The sequence below is a fragment of the Propithecus coquereli genome, unplaced genomic scaffold, assembly GCF_000956105.1.
Source record: "Propithecus coquereli isolate 6110/MARCELLA unplaced genomic scaffold, Pcoq_1.0 Scaffold5, whole genome shotgun sequence".
Lineage (NCBI taxonomy): Eukaryota > Metazoa > Chordata > Mammalia > Primates > Indriidae > Propithecus > Propithecus coquereli.
Window position 1 is genome coordinate 5185982 of NW_012150840.1, and position 12571 is coordinate 5198552.

At 41.6% G+C, this 12571-nt stretch overlaps 1 protein-coding gene across 1 annotated transcript in view; it reads right to left on the reverse strand.

Moving 5' to 3' along the window:
* ESR2 (estrogen receptor 2 (ER beta)) overlaps positions 1–12571 on the reverse strand; it is a 164324-nt gene that overhangs the window by 24022 nt on the left and 127731 nt on the right. Inside the window, exons 6-8 of the mRNA XM_012656035.1 lie at positions 11879–12178; positions 8650–8788; positions 1842–1975 (exon numbers count right to left, since the gene is read on the reverse strand). Of these exons, the coding sequence (XP_012511489.1) occupies positions 1842–1975; positions 8650–8788; positions 11879–12178 (573 nt within the window). The remainder of the gene's footprint in view (positions 1–1841; positions 1976–8649; positions 8789–11878; positions 12179–12571) is intronic.

Here is a 12571-nt window from a genome sequence, read left to right on the forward strand (position 1 = left end):
AAAAAAAAAAAAAAATCTGGTCTTTCACCACAGATAGTTTGAGAATCACTGCTCTATATGTTTCCCTTTCCCCTCATCGAAACTAGTGCCAATGTGCAAATCTGTGAGGGGGGATGTGTATGTGCAGGGGGAAGGCCAGCTAGCCCTGGATCAGAAGGCAGCCTAGGACCCACGTGGCCACAGGCTCTGCATTGAATTCTGGCTTCAGGACTACTGCTTTGGCTGAGCTAAAATACAGAGGCATAATACAATCTGACATTTCCCTGTATTTCAGGCACTGAGTTCTAGGATTGGATAAAATCTAATTAATAAAGCCCCATATGTTGTTCAAATAAAGGTATCTATAAATCATCAGGTGAGGATTAAAACCTAGATATATATAGTTATAGTATCTAAGAAAAAAATCAATACCTAATGGCCCAACAAGAGTATATGGCTAAGCAAAGCAATCAATACCTGGTATAGCAGCTGCATCAACACCAGGTAAACGGTAAACTGAGCAGCATGGAAACTGCCTAGACACTCAGAAATGCATACAAAAGAACATCTCTATTTACTGCAGTAATGTTTATAATGGTTAAAAAAGAGGAGCTAGATATTAAGTAAAGGCTCATCAATGCAGAGATGGCTGAACAATTTAGTGCAATGCCCTCATTTCAAAGATTGTGTTAGGTCTCTCCTAGTTGACCTGGAGGGATTTCATAACATTTCGAAAAGTAAAAAAGCAAGAGGGAGAGGTATTTGTATTTTAAAAATGAAACCCTATCCTAATATGCGTCGGAGGTGAGCTATTACTTTAAATGACTATCACAGAATAGAAAAAGGACAGGCAGCGTGCACGAGCAAGCACTATTAAAGAATGGCCACCAAAGTCGGTGGTGATCTTGAGGGCAGGTATTCCTGATGATTTTATTTTCTTCCTTGTATGGTTTTGTTTGAATGTTTACAATAACCAAGTATTATTTATATAAGAAAAAACCCAGCAAAGCTAAACAATCCACATATCCTAGACACTTTCCCCATTTCCCACCTCTGCCTCCTACATTCCCCTCAAGCCAGGTCCTCCCCTCTGACCCCGCCACACCGTTAGTTCAGGCTCTCATTGTCTCTAAAGGCCTCGGCGTGGAAGCCAGAGTGACCTTGTATAAGAAGTATCTGTGCTGGAAGCTCCCCTGCCTGAACCTCTTCTAAGGCTTCTGATGCCCACAGCAGCGTTTGTAATCTTCAGCCCTGCATTTTGCAACCGTATCGACCCCCCTCTGCTCTTCCCTGAAGATTCCTTCAACGTCTTTCCCTTCTGCATCCACTCCAGCATCTCTCCTCTTCCCGTTTTCCCACAGACAGTACTCGGTGCACACTTCATTATCACACTGAGGTTATTTTTAATGATTGGTTTTCTCTCCCTCCCCCACCCCCTTACACTATGAACTATTTGAGGGCAGGACTGTATCTCAAGTATCTCGAATGAATGAATGAATCTGTAAAAAGTAGAACCCAAAACATTAAATATAAATGCATGTCAACCATATAAAATATCTCTGTAAACATTAAAGAAAAGCTGAAAGATAAACATTTTAAAGTTCGTTTTTCTTCTTTTCCCGCAAATGGCTTGAGATAACTTTTTAAATTTATTGCCATTCACCTAATGAATAGTTTATACTCAGATTACCAAAGTTAACTATAGTGTAAATCCCTATAAAAATAAAACAGAATTCTTAACGGAAGACATTTTACCCTTTTTAAATAAAATAGAAGTCCAATACTCTTCCTAACACCATGCTGGTTCTAGAGGCAGCCTGTCTCTCAGCAATAAAACCCAGCCCAGCTGCGTGGTTACTCACTGGAGTTGAGGAGGATTATGGCCTTGACACAGAGATACTCTTTGTGTTGGAGTTTTAACTCTCGAAACCTTGAAGTCGTTGCCAGGAGCATGTCAAAGATTTCCAGAATTCCTTCTACGCATTTCCCCTCATCCCTACAAAAGTTCATTCGGAAATTTAAAGAACACAGCTTCAGGCCACCATCCAAAAACAATGAGTGTTTTATTTTTAATCTCAAATTTCATTTTGTAACATGTTATAGTTAAGACCTTGTTGACTGTAACAAAATGTGAATGAGACCTTACCTAGCAATGCGAAATTACTAAAATTATCTTCATATGAAGACTACAGGGTATTTCCTATAAATCCCTAAAATATATATGCACATGAATACTATTTAGGCAAAAGTATGCATTGGAACTACATTTTCCTTCTAGCTGTTCACCAAATGTTTTCTCACAGGAACACCACGTCTGTTGATTATTTTCATTCTAAATCATTTCAGTCAACCAGCCCACACATGATACATATTACTAAAGGGAGACATTCCATGTTCCCCATCAGGAAACGTTACTGAGTAAGACTGAGTGTTACAGAAGCAAATATCCCAAGAAGAAATAAACCTTCATATTTAACTCTCATTTCCTGGTGGTCACTTAGAAACTGGTGTAGCCACAAAGAGACATTTCGATGTAATTTGAAAAAAGCAAATGAGACATACAAAGAAATCACAATTAGAGAAGCTGGATTAGACGTGGAGATGGGGACATCTTTTACTTACTGGAGAATATTTTTAAACAAATATTTTAGACAAACTTTGATCCATATAATCAAAATTCTTTTCAAAACTCCTTATAGAAGTAAATTTTTAAATATACTTTTGAAGTAAATTACTTAAACTTTATCTAGAAAACACCAGCTTCTTTTCACTCTAGCCAGACATATTATTCCACCTCAGTGCTCCCCAAAATTTTCTATTATCAGGCACAGAGTTATCAGAAATCCTTGACAAGGAGTTAGATGACTTTGCGGTGAAACCCTCGTTCACTCCTGAAAGCCTGCAGCATGCAGGGAAAGGCAGTGGGTTTCAGTGAGTTCCACTTTTAATCTCTTTAGCAGCCCTTGAAGGGAGCTCAAGGTCCTCAAAGAACTGGCTGCTCCCCTCTTCCTTCCCCCAACACCAAGCCAGAACATTTTTAGTAATGGTAGTATTTGGGGGACGAGCTTCTGCAGAATTTGAATGAACTGACAGTACTAGATACCACCAATTAATCCTGGGGAAGCCTTTCCCATTGGATGCCATGCCACGGCAGCTCACCAGGGTCCTGCATTCCGAAGCATTAGCACTTTCCAATCCCACTCCAGACTCTCTTACACAGAGCTGCAAGCACGCAAATTGCTCACTGACAAATAAGCACGGTAACTTCAGCAAACAGTTGCAATTTTCTGTAAGTGCACAGGTTAAGAGACAAAACACCAGTGTCCACCAGAAGTCACTCATAGAGAAAGGCCATGTGGGAGAATCAGAACCCTGGGCAAAGAGTGTCAAAATCTGTAAGAAATCTCCAACCCTCCCCAGCTCTGGGCTCCCAGACAGACTGGTGCAGGCATCCAGTGAGGACAGCACAGGCCCTGCACATAGCTGACACACAAGAAACACTTGTTCACTGAGTGATCCTCGTGCCACATCAAGTCACTTTGCCTGGGGACAATTAATTATTGGAAATTGTAACTGTTGGGCTTGGGAACATTCGATACCAAGAAAAGCTGGTTTTCAAATATCTCTATGGGGCAAAAACAAAATATCTACCGGCTCCTGCATTGATGGTTTAATAGTTTGGCTCCTTACTCCTGTGTGAGTCTCAGAGTCTGAAGTGGGATTAGGCACACATGCATACCACCCCCCAACACACACCCCTCCAGTGGGATGGTAAGGGGACCCATCTGAAATCAATCCCATTTTCTAGAAGTTGCCACCTGTGCTTAAGAACAATTCCTAAATATTGAAATTGATACCATTTCCTCATTAAAATACATGCAGTTTTTAATGTAAATTCATATTTCAAAAATAGAGGGAGAGTTTACATACTGGGGCATCTTAAGAACTAATAAATGCTGCAACTCACAGTAATCAGGGTATATATATCTCATGGAAAAAGTGAATTTCTAAACAGAATCTAAAGAACTAGATCTGATTGCTTTCTTTTTAGCAGATGTGACAGCCAACCATTTCATTCAAGGGGTGGCAAAATTAGAATATTTTTATTCACTTCACAGGTTGTAGAAATCAAATACATTTCTACAAAATAAATAAGTATAGGGGCAATAAAGTACAATACCTCATAAATGACAACCTAATAAACTTCTACTTTCAAATGAGGTACACAGAACAAAATGAGAAAGGACTTTAAAATAACAAATTAATGAAATCTATTTCATTTATTTTGTAATTTTAGATTGAAACTGAATTATGAGTAAGAAATTAGGACAGGATTAAAAGAGTTGAAGACAGAGGACCATATGATTTGAATGTTAAACTACTGAAACAATGTATCAATCAAACTGACCTAACGGAAATTTATTTTTGCACACTATTTGTCCATAAACCAGTTCTCCACAAAATTTAATAATTACATGTGGACTATCTTATTACCACTCTTTTATAAAAGAAAAAGATTTTTTGATACCAACACCAAAGTTTTGAATGCATGGGCCTTGCTTCGGGGTACAATATTTCGTACCTACATCTGTATCTGTTGGCAGCACACACCTAGGCACAGACCACAGCTGACCTCTGTGTGTGCTATAATAGGAGTGGGGGTGGGGAGGGGCTGAGGATGGTGGGGGGCTTAATAAATACCAAACTGTAGGAAATTACCCGGCTACATATAGTAAATTAAAATTTAGATGTGAAAATTCTGTGGCTACCTTTAAGAAATTCAACATACAAAATAACTAATGTAAATGCAAACTCGGTACACGTACAGATACGTGATTCTGTGGAACTCTGTAAACATCTACAATGGGGACAAGCCCAGATGCAAATTTCCTCTGACTTTTTAATAACATTTAACATCAGACAGCTTCTTGTTGATGCTAAGCACACAAAGATGCCTTAGCATATATGATTTTTTTTAAGCAGTAGAAGCTGAGTTCCTGGTGGTAGATCTTCACGTGAGTTTATGATTCTAGTAGTTACTAAAAGAAGAACTACCTTGTTAGAAATAAGCTGAGATAACCGGATTTTCCTCTCATCCTCAGTAGGTTCAAGTTTTCTTGGTGCAGAAGCCTCAACAAGAATAAAAGGAAACAGAAATTATAGTCTCAGTATCCACAAATAGGCTAAATTAGTTGTATTCACTGCTTATTCAGCCACACCATCACTTGAAGGAACTTTGGTAGGATAATCCAGCAAAAAAGTTATTTTCAAGTAGTGTGAAGGTTATTTATTCACTTTGCAAAAAACATTCATAACAGAACTCCTTTATGGAGCATGGTCCCTGACTTTTTGAATAAGCAACTCCTCCAGAAATATATTAGTATCTATTACATACAAGTATATTTATCTGTACAAGAGATGCACTAAGTAACTGAACTATCTTAGACTTGAAATTCTAGACTTCACAAAGTCAATGTGTTAAAAACAACACTAGGACCCAGGCGAGGTGACCCATGCCTGTAATCCCAGCACTTTCGGAGGCCGAAATAGGAGGATCGCTTGGGGCCAGGAGTTTGAGACTAGCCTGGGAAACAAAGCAAGACCCCATCTCTACAAAAAATTTAAAAATTAGCCAGGCATGGTGGTGTGCATCTGTAGTCCTAGCTACTTGGGAGGCTGAGGCAGGAGGATCGCTTGAGCCTGAGAGTTGAAGGCTATAAGTCAGGATCACACCACTGCACTCCAGCCTGGGCAACAGACCAAGACCCAGTCTCTTAACACATGCACACACACAGACAATACTAGGGATTGTAACAAAAAATAAACACCAGTAGGCACTCAAAAAAATGCCTGTTCAGTATGAATGCATTTACAATTCCCAAGAATTCCTCTTCTATACTCAACTAAATATAATTGATTTATATGTTATGAAATATAATACTTTCAAATATTTATAAAGAGTAATGTATCACCATCAAATTGGTATTAACTGATCAACACATAAGTGCACATATAAGAATAACATTTATTGGATGGCTAGGGGGGAGGGGGGAGGAGGGGACGGGTATATGTATACACAAAGAGTGCGATGCACACCATCCAGGGGATGGACACGCTCGAAGCTCGGACTTGGCAGGGGAGAGGGGGCAAGGGCAACATACGTAACCTAAACATCTGTACCCCCATAACATGCTGAAATAAAAAAAAAAGAGTAATGTAAATCAATTAAAAATAATTTGTAATATCCTGTAACATTTCTACAGTGGGTTTGGTGGTGTGTACCTATAATCCCAGTTACTTGGGAGGCTGAGGCAGGAGGATCACTTAAGCCCAGGAGTTCAAGGTCAACATGGGCAACACAGCAAGACCTCATCTCAATCAACAAATCAATCAATAAAAACTTATAAGAAAAACAACTTTTTTCCTTCTATTAAGTAACTAAAAGATAGACCTAACATTTATCCAGAATTTGTGTCCATTTACACAAACTTATACACATATTTATGGGAATTAAAGAATCCATGTTAGAGAAAGGGAAGACTTGATTGTACTAAAAACCAGGAATGAAACATTAACTGAAAATAAACACAAAATTTGTCATCGATTCAAAATCAATCCAAAAAGTAAAATAATTTAATCTCAATTTCCGCAAATTTATTGGTTCATCAAGGGATGGACCGTCTTCCTAGCAATATCTTCTAGGAGAATTATATGCATATATTTATAGGTATGTATAAGTGACATAAGTGGAAAATAATAGATGAATGAATGGGAGTGATGGACTGGCTGGGTAGTTGGCTTTTCAGCTTGCCGTGCAACATGGTACCCAAGAGGACAGCAGGAGTGGGTTTCTGCAGTGGGCAGAGAGTAGAATAGGGCTGCTCTAAGATGAAAGCATAAAGCAGATAGATAGTTTGGCCTCCTCTGTCCCCTTCCAGTTCTCTATCCCGCTAAGAGGCAGTGTACTGCTGTCCATAGGAGTGTGGACTTTACAGATAGACCCTCAAGACCAGCTCCACCACTTCCTACTCTGTAACTGTAGGCAGGTTACTTAACCTCCCATTTCCACATCTGAAGGATAGGGATGATAAATGGTGCTTATCCATAAAGGACCATTGGGAAGATTAAATGAGTCAACATATGTCAAGTGCACACAAGCCAATAAATTGGCAATTTTGATTGTTATTAATGGATGTGATGCCCTGCACTGCTCTGAGCTTCCAGAGCCTCCGTCTACGATTCACCACCTGGGCTTGCTCCTGCTTGAGCCACATGCCATGCTCCCCATGCTCTGGGTCTTCCCAAAGGCTCTGTCCAAAACACCTCCATTACTCAGAACAGTGCTCTTTGTCAATATTGTTATCCATGACAACAGGCAGAATGGGCACTGATACCTTGGGGTTTCACTCTCCACCTACATAAGGTGTACCTGGGGTCTTCTGGTGATCTAAAGTGCTAACTGGATTGTAATGCAAGAGTTGGGGCTGGAACTTTCCACTAATAGTACTAGGCATCCTCCCACTCTGTGCACAAGGTCTGATGTGGGTGAACATTCAACACTGGCATTTTGTCAATGCAAGGGGCATGGAAATCACCTTCCATGGAGATTTCCAAGCTGTTCAAATTCACACCAACAGAGTATTCTGCTTCTCTTGCTAAAAAGCCTGACAGCTGTATATTCCAGCTTTGCCTCCACAAAGAGTTCACCTAAGTCAATTAAAAACTGGTTCCTGGCCGGGCGCGGTGGCTCACGCCTGTAATCCTAGCTCTCTGGGAGGCCGAGGCGGGCGGATTGTTTGAGCTCAGGAGTTCGAAACCAGCCTGAGCAAGAGTGAGATCCCATCTCTACTAAAATTAGAAAGAAATTAATTGGACAACTAAAAATATATACAACTAAAAATATATACAAAAAATTAGCCGGGCATGGTGGCGCATGCCTGTAGTCCCAGCTACTCAGAAGGCTGAGGCAGGAGGATCGCTTGAGCCCAGGAGTTTGAAGTTGCTGTGAGCTAGGATGACGCCACGGCACTCTAGCCCGGGCAACACAGTGAGACTCTTTCTCAAAAAAAACTGGTTCCTTTTCTGTGTCCTCTTTAAAAGAAAACTAAATGCAACCAAGTTATGGCATCAGCACCATTGTGTTCCAATTTCTGTTAATTTCCATTTGGTTTTGATAACCACTCCTTCTACTCCTATTGCCAAATATGCTATATAGTACATGCATTGGGGCGAGTTAAAGCACATGAAAATAAACTTGGCAGATTTGTAAGAATTTTATCACCTGCCCAGATATTAATAGCTCAAGAAATAATCAGTCCCTATAGGTGGAAAAAACAGCAGGACAATTTAAGAATATAACCTGAGAATGGAAAAGTCTATGCTGACTTGTATACTTAGTGGCCATAGACCCTGCAGGATGAAGTCCCATCATGGCCCTGGCATGTACATGCTGCTGTATCACAGATTAAAAATGAGTTACGGGATGTTGAATCCTTGTACCCATGCTCTCTCCTCTGGTTCTTGACCCAGTGAAGGAACTGATGACATTTTCATTCTTTAATTGCCCTTCAGATGTGAGATTTTAATGGCGGCACCCAGGAGTTTGTTCCCACTCACTAAGCCCTCACTCTAACAAGTTGGAGAAGAAACACAATGTATTTTTTTTCTTACCTGTCCAGAACGAGGTCTGGAGCAAAGATGAGCTTGCCGGGGTGGTCAATTGAGCGCCACATCAGCCCCACCATTAACACCTCCATCCAGCAGCTTTCCAAGAGCCGCACTTGGTCGAACAGGCTGAGCTCCACGAAGCCTACAGAAAGCAAGAGGCTGTGAGACACACCCACCCTGCTCCTCAGCTCCCCGTTTCTGTAAAGACAGAATGGCCAGTTTTAAAATGCTAAGAAAACACAAACAATATATTTTAAAGATGAGATTAAATGCTGGTTAAAGGAAGAAAATTTTGAACTTAAGTTGTGCAACTCACGGTTTCCAACCTAGGGCCCCTTCTAGAGACAAACATATGTCATTTAGAATTTATGAAGCACTATTAACTGGGCTCCTTCAGTTCCCCAGGCAGATGCTGGAGAAGAACAGAAAGCCAGAATCGATCTTTGTTAGCTATATCCTAATAATTCCTCCGCACTGCTGAGAAATGCTCCGCTGCCAGTCAGAGGGGCTGTCTGTCTCACCCAACCCACGATGGGGCCCAGGAGGGATGGGGGAATGAGGTAGGTGGAAGCTGGGGGGGGTGGGGGGCATTCAGAAAGCAGTGCCAGCCCCTGCCGAAAGTCAAGGCTTCGACTGAAATGGGCTCCCTGATTGCTTAAAATTTCCCATTCAGTGTTAGGATCATTCTTTTGAGTAGAAGCGTTGCTTCTAGGCGATTCCATCCCAAAGAGTAAATATACCAACCAAAGCAAGTCCCAATAACCTAATAGCATGTGTTGTTCACAGAACTGGAAAGAAACAGATAATCAACCTCTGGGGAGGTGAGTACTTCAAAAACTAAGCAGACACAACACTGGAACTTCTTCTACAAGCTGTGATAAAAGGAGGGGTCAGTGTAATATAAATACAGGAACAAAAGGCTCAGCCTTGGAGTGACATGGGTTCTGGTTGGACCCCATTGGTCTCTTCCTACCTGGTTATTAATTTCCTTTTAAGTCTTTGTATTCTTACAGGAAAAACAGGAGTAATAATTTCTACCTCTGAGAATCTCCTAAAAATAGAATTGCTTATCATCCTTTTTACAGATGAGGAAACTATGGCACCGAGAACACATGTGGCTCAAGTCTTTGAATTATAATGTAAATCTGCATAAAGGATAAGTTACTGCAATAATGAATGTAAAGACAGACACTTTCCAAAGCCACAGGCTATGCTTAGTTCAGGTTCCTGGTATGTACACACCTTCCAATCTCACCCACGGTTATAGACAATAAGCCTACACGAGAAAGATCAAGCTTTTTATTCTTGTAGATATTCAACAAGATCAAAGCTATATGATGACATTTTAGTATTTTTTTTTGTTTGGACAATGACTATGTCAGCTGAAATAGGGGAAAAAAGAAATCACATCTTCAGCCTATGTCTAAGTTTTTTGAAAATCTTGCAAAATACCAGGCCCAAAGAGGGGCTCATGTGACTTCAGAGTTCAGCCGTGTTATGGCACAGAGAAGCCGCACAGCTGTCAGCAGTAGTTAATTTTACCACCACTCTCCACACATAGTCCTGCAAAATAGTGTTTGAAACACATTTAAAGTAAAAACTAGAGGACAGTGCATCAGTATTGTCTCCTCTGGGAAACAACGCTGGCAAAGGCAAAGACACTAAACAAAACCAAACCAAACCAGAAACCAGAAAATCCTCAGGAAGCTTCAAAGGAATGGACCGAGGCCAACAAATGACCCCAAAAGACACCATCACCCGGGGCCTTGGTTCCCCAACTCTGCACCCCCAACTCCTCCTCCCTCAGCATCCCACCCCTCCTAACCTCTACAGTTTGCCCAAGGCAGGTGCTGCCCCCAGGCCGTGGGAACCTGCAGGGCTTCAGAACCTGGAGAGATCTCATTTCTTAGACAACTGTAAGGAATTGCATGCAGAAGCTTTTTTGGCAGTGCGGGAAGTGTTGCTATTCTAGCTTAGAATCCTAGATTCGCTTCTCCACAGAAACACCAATTCAAAGGATAATTAGTTGGTAATAAGCACAATGTAGTACTTCAGGTATATATTATTAATACAAATGGGCCTAGGGAAGTGACCACCTTACAGGATGCAAAATGCACGTTCCAAATGCTAACTCATGAGTAACTAAGCCCATTTCTAACTTGATGGCATCTAGGTTTATTGGCTCATTGATGCTTCATGTTATGTCAACTGCTAATTTGCTCTATTTGTCCACATATATTTATATACACAATACTGATTCTCTATTGGAACAATATTTTACAAAATACTATTCAGCATCTGACAAAACTTTCACTTTCACATTAGTCACACTGTACCCCACCCTACTCCCACCTGACCACACGCCTCCTCTCAAGGTGAGGGATACACAGCCAAGAGACAGGTCAGTGTGGACCCCATATTCCTTCCTTTTAACTCTGTTCCAGGTCCCTCTAGAATTTCTTGCCCAAATGACTCCAAGTTCAATTCCAGAGCCTGAGTGAGTTTCCTCCCTGGGTCCATCCTCCCAGATCACCTCTAAGCATGTGAGGTGGCCAATAGACAAATCTGTAGAGGATGCAGACAGGATAGGGTGTGTGCAGGACAGTGTGGGATGGATCTGGGGGTGGAAAAAGAAGGGAGTCAAGAATAGAAATGGCCAGGTTGTGTCCAGCTCTTCCCGCACTTTCACATCTGGTATAGAGCTCACAGGAGTTCAAGAATTCTAGATCAGAACCTGGCCTTGTTGAAGGCATGTATGTCAAGAGAGGAGGAAAGAACATATTTCCTTCAGAAATTATAAATCAAGTTGTCAGGCTGGGCGTGGTGGCTCACACCTGTCATCCTAGCACTCTGGGAGGCCAGGCGAGAGGACTGCTTGGGCTCAGGAGTTCAAAACCAGCCTGAGCAAGAGACCCTATCTCTATCAAAAAGAAAAAAATCAGTCAGGTGTTGTGGCACGCACCTATAGTCCCAGCTACTCTGGAGACTGAGGCAGGAGGATTGCTTGAGCCCAGAAGTTGGAGGTTGCTGTGAGCTATGATAATGCCACTGCACTCTACCCAGAGTGAGAGAGTGAGACTCTATCTCAACAAAAAAATAAATAAATAAAGCTGTCAAACTGTTAAATATCTAGGCATATTTTATAGACCTCCACGTTGTATCCTTGCCCCTTAAATATTAGGAGGAGGCCTTTCTACAAATAAAGAGAAGGCAAATACCCAGGAAGCCCTACCAGGAATTTTCTTGGCCCAGTTGATCATGTGTACCAGTTCCTTGTCGGCCAGCTTGGTCAAGGACATCATCATGGAGGCCTCGGTGAAGGGCGAGCTAGGGCGGCTCACCAGCACGTTGGGCGGCTCTGCCTCCAGGAGCGTGAGCACCAGCTGCTCCGGGCTCAGGGCGTTCAGCAGCAGCTCCTTCACTCGGGGCACGTGGCCACCACTCTTCTTGGCTTTGCTCAGGCAGTGCAGCTGCTCATCAGAACTTCTCTGTCTCCGCACCACGCGGTACCCACACCTTTCTCTCCGGGAGCCTGAAGAGGAAAACAGATAGTAACACAGGGCTTCTGACCCAGCAGTCAAGCTCCCTACATCGCCAAGGTAAAAACAAAGCAATGATATCACTGCAGGACTTGACGCCATTCTCAGAATGTGCCTGAGAACGGAAGGTGACTTATTTTCTGGAGCCTGTGGGGCATGTATCAAAGATTACTGCAGTTGTGACTGTATTAGCAAAATCAACAACAAAACTTTGAAGGAACTTTTAAGGTCTCCATTTCAAGGTCATCTATGGATACTAAATCTATTTCTCTTTTAAAGAATGCTGACATATCTCAGTTTCCCAACCACGAATTAGAAACTTTCCTCAAGTATAGAAAATGGGGAAAAGTTAGGGCTTCAACATTGATATTTCCAGTTATCAAAGA